Source organism: Cariama cristata, unplaced genomic scaffold (genome assembly GCF_000690535.1).
Source record: "Cariama cristata isolate BGI_N322 unplaced genomic scaffold, ASM69053v1 scaffold5853, whole genome shotgun sequence".
Classification (NCBI taxonomy): Eukaryota; Metazoa; Chordata; class Aves; order Cariamiformes; family Cariamidae; genus Cariama; species Cariama cristata.
The window spans coordinates 46943-53622 of record NW_009607730.1 but is presented as its reverse complement, the minus strand read 5'-3'; the positions used below and the strand labels follow the sequence as shown (position 1 = coordinate 53622).

Here is a 6680-nt window from a genome sequence, read left to right as displayed (position 1 = left end):
TACATTATACGGTATGGACTATGTTTTTGGCTACTGTCTTTGCTGTGTCCCCTCCCAGCCTCTTGCCCACCCCCAGCCAACTCTGGGAGGAAACAAAAAAGGCCTGGATGCTGTGCAAACACTGTTCAGCGATAGCTAAAACATCAGTGTGTTATCAACACTTTTTTAGCCACAAATCTAAAACACAGCATCATGCAGGCTGCTATAAAGTTAACTCCATCCCAGCCAGACGCAGCACAGGGACTGATATACTGCATACCACACTTCAGCATGTTTTTTATAGTTTGTAGTGAAGCTTTTGTGTTCCCTGCAGAATAGTGTGTCAGGGATGTGCTATACTAACAATGTTCCTGCAGTTCTCTTGACAGTCATCTCTTATTTCTCTTACAAACAATCCACCATTTCTCAAGGAAATTCTATTACATATGAAGTTTGAGACTGTCATCCTGTTACTAGATTTACGCAAGTTCTGTCTGTAATTACTAAGCTTGCTATTATTTGTCCCCTGCAACATAGTAAAAAATGACAGAACATCTCCCTCATCTTCAGGGGGAAATTAAGATGGGCATTACTGGGGCTTGAGCAACTGTGCACACCAAAAAGGCCAGGTCTGTGCTGGTGAATTAAATGTACTTGGGACTGTTCTGTAGGGGTGAGCCCAGGGGTGACCGAATGCCCTAGATCTGCCCTCCTGAGCTCTCCAAATTAAGGACTTCTCATTCGGCTGGCCTACTGAGAACGGTCTTGGCCCATTCCACTGTGTCCACTAGCTCCGTTGTGCCCTGTAATTATTTCAATGTCACACAAGGCTTGCTGTTGTAACTCAGATGGGTATTTATTTCTCTTGTCCCTTGTGTACAACGTCTTGTATGGACCAGTGGAGGGAGAGGTTATTCTTTGGCGAGAAGCAAAAAAAAACCCAACAAACCCAAGAAAAAGGGATGATGTATTTGTCCATTATCAGAAGATGCTATACTTTTAATTAGAATTATAGAGAGGACTTGAGCTTGTATCAGCTAAAGTCAGTAGCACAGCTTCCATTAACTTCGGTTAGTTTGAAGTATTCCTAGAATGGAAGATAATTGCTAAAGACTTTGCTGTGAGGATTTATAGTTTGTTCCCACAGTTTTGAAGGCTGTTTTGCTGTTGGGTTGTTTTGGAGGAGTTAAGGAGGTGTTGGGAAAATTTGCAATCAGCAGTTGGAGGCGGAGGAGGGACTATTTTCCCATACTGTACACAAATAGTTATTGTCTACTATTTTTTCTTTCACATTTTAGTATTTGACATATTTACTGGAGTCTGGTTCTTCTCACATGTGCTTCCTTTTTCTATTTGCCTGCCTTCCTTCCTACTACTACTACACATGCACACAGAGAACTGGGTTTCAACTAGGTAAAAAAGGGGGAGAATATTAGGTCTTTGTAAAAAGCTAAGTATGTTTGAGGCAAAGGTATTTCCGTATTCATAAAACACTGAATTTTGCATTTTGAGAGTCCTTTGGATTCCCGTGTGTGTAAAGGTTGTGCTTCACTGAAACAAGTTCATCCTGGCATTGCATTCAGGTGCCCTCAGCTGTGTGCAAGCCCACACAATCTGTGTTTAACAAAAAATGTGTGCTCCACATGCCCTATGTACTGTGGACCATGGAAAGCTTCTTAACATTATAACAGACATAAGCTTATGGTAAAAGTTAAACTCCAGAACCTGCTGATGTTAGAGGAAGAAAATTCATAATATAGAGGACTTTGCCAGTGTTTTAGGTTCTTGCAGTCATATCTGCAAGTCTGTGATTAAAACCCCACAATACTTTTAGAAAGTGGGTCATGTTCCAGACTACACAAGACAGCAAAAAAAAAATAATCCCAACTTTTCCTGTGTTTTTAAGTAGAAAATTTGTTCTGAGCAAGGAATAAATGGATGTGATTCTCACTTTAGATTCGGGCCACTGTGTGATTTTCCCTGTGTTTGAAGAAGTTTAGTTTGACTTTTTTGTTTCCTTTCCTTCAGAAGAGGCATCTTTCTAGCTCCAAATTACAAACCTTTGTGAATTACTATCGTAATCAATATCTTCTTCTGTAGAGTCCTGTGGTTAAAGCTGAAATTGTTGTGTCTTATGTCTCAGAATGCACCATTGGATGTCAAATCACTAGGTTACCCTTAGTCTTACCTGACACGCTCAGGTACGTCCAGACTGATGAAGAGAGTTCAAAATGTACATCACTGTACATCTGGCAATCCTGTAGGCAAGTGACAAATTCACGGTCATCTCGTTTTCTGTGCTCAGCCTCGCACGTCTTTCCACTTGTTTTTCAGGATTCTCCATGTAAGTGAAGTCACTTTTCTACAGAAGTTATTTGACAAATAGATCTCTGACTGAGGCAAAATGTGAATCATGATAAAATTAAATTATCTGTTCCAGGGATTTATCAGCAAAAACACCTACTCCCAAAGTAATATCACAATACCATCCACTGTGTGTGCAAATAATAGTAAATTAAAAAAGCAACATTATTGACTACAAATTTGTTTATTTAGGATTAATGCTGCAACCTCGGAAGCCCAATGAGCCAGAGTCTCGCTTTGCTTTGAACCTTTACATCTTGTTGAAAGGCTAAAGTTTTATAAAGGAGCACTGGAAGCTTTTATTAGTAACTTTCACTAAAGTTAAGAGGGAAAAAGTTCAATTCATTTTACTCATTGGTTCTATTAAAAAGGAAAGTGTTACTAAGTGTTACAAGCTTTATCCTCCCCTTTACCAGTAAAGCAGTTTTCCAAAAGCAGTCAATGAGATACTAATGGAGAAGAGAAAAACCTGTGTAATTTAACAATAAAGCATATGATGAAAAAAATAAAAAAAACTTTCCAGACCTGATGTTAAGCAGTTAAGGGTAGCTTCTCCCAGGAGCAGATGGTGTTAAGCCAGCCAACTGGCAAAAGGGAGTAACTGGGAGCCCTGGGAAGATGGTGTGGGAGAATCCGGTCAGGAAGAGAGCGGAGTCTGGGGAGAGGGGAGGGTATCATTCTCGTTTTCATCTCACAGGTCAGAGCACATTTGAAAAATTTGGGTCCAAAGGATGGCAGATTGTTTAAGAAAGCGTGGGTGAACGCTGCCGAAATGGCCGTATGTACAACAGTGCAGCTCAGCGGCCAATCTAATAATGTCAAGAGAAATCTCAACGAAAGCGTTTGGGAAGCATGTGTAAAAGCAGGGCTGTATTCCACTCCGCTTCTCCTGCAGCCTGGTTGTACCTGGTTTGGATGTGTTTCACGTGGACACTTCCTTAAGAAGTTCTGGGTTTTGTAACTTGGTACATTGCTCAACTAAATAGAACAGTTTTTACTCCTGTTACAGGGCCAACCACAATGAAAAAGCAAATATGCAAAAATGTTATTGAATGTGTTTCCATGAAATGTGTGGTGAAATTAATAAGCAGTCAAGTATTTCATAGTCCATATTGTATCTATGAGGCAACACTTCTTTATGTAAGACATACCAGCCAAACAGGAGAAAGATTTAAATCGCAATCTCCTCATCTCCTTTTTGAGGTTTTTGGGAAGTGTTAGAAGTGGTACATCGCAGCAGGAGGCCTAAAGACCCTGTGCCAGGTTGTGCCCCCATCCTGGTCCCTCCGTACTCTATGTGTATGTGCAGTAGCTACCAGGCAGGTTATACCCATCTCCTGGGCACCTCCTTTGGAAACGTTGCCAGATCTTTAGGCTGCAGCAGCCAGGGCCAAGCTATGTGTGAAGCAGAGAGCTGACCCTCTCAGGTCTCCGTTGCAGAGAACACAGCTCCACAAAATGGAGAAAGGCCTCACGGCCTTTGCATTTTTTTTACCCCCTTCTGCAGACCGCTATCGGTCTTTTCATTACGGTATGATATTGTTTCTAATTTGGCTTGCTGGCAATACCTTGCTCTGATCTGGCATGTCAGCCAAAGATATTTGTTATGGTCTCTGTTGTTAAATATTGAAATTAGATGGAGGTTTTCCCTGCTGTTGGTGCCTGGCCAGTGTGTCTTTTAGCCTGCAGCTTGACCAGATTGTTCTTCAAAGTGACAGACACGGTGGGCTGACTATTCCTTGCCTTCCCTTACAGAAGTCTTTTAACACTGTAACTCCTGCCATTCCCCTTCTTTCTCTTCACCCCTCTCTACTCTCCCTACAAAGGAGAGAGCCTGGAAAATTATGAAACAGAGCCAGCTCATGTCCTCTTTGTGCTCTGACTCCCCTGCTAGCAAAGATCCGCACAGGTCATATTCCGTACAAACGTCTCTGTTATTCTCTTCCCTTAGGGGCTCAGGATCTGGATCGCATTCGTTTGTCCACCTACCGAACAGCATGCAAGCTTAGATTTGTTCAGAAGAAATGCAACTGTAAGTATGTCAGCACTTTCACATATCGTTGTTATTGGCTTTCCACTGCACTCCCCAGTCTGTCCTTCACATCAGTCACAAACCGGGACTGTTTGATCAGCATTGTGAAGGACACTAATCAGAGTACCTGGGCAGATTTTAAATATTAAGCTGCTTATATAAGGAACTTGTCTCAAACATGCCAGTGATTCAGTCATAGAAGGGTGGGCCATGATGCAGGCCACAGCTTTAATTAGTAAGTACGTTAACTACATTCTCCAATTTTCTTGTGAAATAACATTTGTGGCTTCCAGGAAGATCCTACAATTTAAATGCTTTTATAGCAGCTCCATGGAGGAGAAATGGTGGTTCCAGTCCTCATCTATTTGGGGTGCAGCAAAGGAAGTGCAATGTCAGTCAGCCCCCTTTTTTCTCAGAATAGACATCTCTTCTGAGAGAGTGAACCTGCTTGTAATCTCTGGGTATCTGTCTTCCTCCATCTAGGCTTCATTCTCAAGAAGTTTCCCACTCGATTAGTGACTTTTTTAATGTTTCTTCTGAGATTCAGTCTTTCTTCCTTTACAGCTGCAGTTTCTCTTAGCACAGTGATGTGCTGTGAACTTTAAAGGGGAAATACATATAAAATCTGTAATGAAGGGTATCCTTTTTTCTCCATCCAAAATAGTATGCAAATACTTAGAATGGCAGGGTTTGGTTTATGCATGTTACCGGACTTTTCCACACCAAGGCAAAAAAAAAAAAAAAAATCCTAACCAGGAGAACTCTTGTCTGCAGTAGCAGCAGGGAGAGGACTAATGCAAAGAAATTTTTTTTTTTTTTATTCTTCATATCTAAACTAGAATGACAGCCTGGCCACGCTTGTGCTACGCACAGTGTAAGTATGTTAAGCAGTGCTCACTTCAGATAGAGATTAACCGCCCTGGAGAGAGTTCCTAGTTTGGGGGTTACATCTATCTGTGTTATGGAAATGTTTAGCTTATGCTGTCCAAACATACTGGAGAGGCCAAGTTGTGGAGGAAGAGACTTTGGAGAGTATTTATTGGGTTATTAGCTATGGAGCTGGTCATTCAATCACCTCTGCAGCACATTTATCATGTTTTTAATATGTTTAGCTGAAGTATGAATTGAAGGATTAGTATCACATTATAAGCAAGCTGCCAGACACAAAACCCAGGAGGGATCTAGTACCTGCCCAGCACCTAGCTTCTCCCATTCAGGAGGAAATGCATTGAAAGACACTATTATGTTGCATTCGGTTGTTTATTTTATTTTTTTAAATTTTATGCTTAAGAGGACAAAATTTTCACTTCATTTTCACGGTAACAGAATACAGTAGTCTGAGGTGACCAAAATATCCAATTAAGTTGACAGTAATAGCAAAGTCATAACCCTCATTGCTTTGATAACTGTATACATAGCAAATGAAAAACCCTAATGGTGCAATAGCATTGTTGGGAGTGGCTGGCTGCCTAAAAATATTGGCTGTTAATCTTAACTTTGTTCCTCTTATTTACCAACTGCGATCTGCTTTTGTGGAACTATTGCTTCTCTTCATAGAGGTCTAATGCACGTGCCCTTCAATTTGCCATCTTGTGCCAAGTCGCTTATGGACAGTGCTTGCCTTCTGATTGCTGTTGATAACCTAGGAGAAGTGATTTGCTGATCTTATATCAAGACTTATGCTGTATCAACCTCTTCTGAAGAAAAAAAAAAAAGGAGGGACTTAAACAAAAATATTGTCCTAAGAATTAGGTTCTGTGTGACTTAAGGAATGCCTGTTGCTCTGGAAAGGGCTGAATTGCGTGTGTCTTTTCACCATCAAGTACAGTTTCCTTCTGGTTGTTTCTGTTAAATTGCTGCTCTCCCGGATGACTTTCTTTTAATAGTGGGAAGTCCTTCATTCACCAGATGTGATTTCAAGCAATGGCTGTCCAAGGCAGAGCTTCTAAACAGAGTCACTGAACCGAGCACTGCCCCAAAATGGTTAATATCAGACCTGCTGCTCATGTCAGCTACTCTTTTTTTTTTCCTACAGAAATTGCCATTATGCACCACCCAATAGTAAGTTCAGGAGGGGGAAAAAAAAAAAACAGAGATATGGGAAAAAAAACCTTTCTGTTGCATCTGAGCTGTTTCATTTAGGGAAGAATTTAAAAAGAAAAAGCTCAAAGGCAGTTCTGCTCCACTCCCAGTGCATAGCACCTCCTGTCACTCAAGCCATCCTTGTCTTCTTTCAGCTGTGCTCTCCTGCCCTGCCCTGGCACACCAGCACAGACTTAGTAGGAAAAAATTGCTAGGAAAGAGT

General features: G+C 41.2%; 1 protein-coding gene across 1 annotated transcript in view; it reads left to right on the top strand.

The window, feature by feature from the left end:
- LOC104159042 (dystrobrevin alpha) overlaps nucleotides 1–6680 on the top strand; it is a 53580-nt gene that overhangs the window by 739 nt on the left and 46161 nt on the right. Inside the window, exon 2 of the mRNA XM_009696848.1 lies at nucleotides 4295–4375. Coding sequence (XP_009695150.1) covers nucleotides 4295–4375 — 81 coding nt within the window. The remainder of the gene's footprint in view (nucleotides 1–4294; nucleotides 4376–6680) is intronic.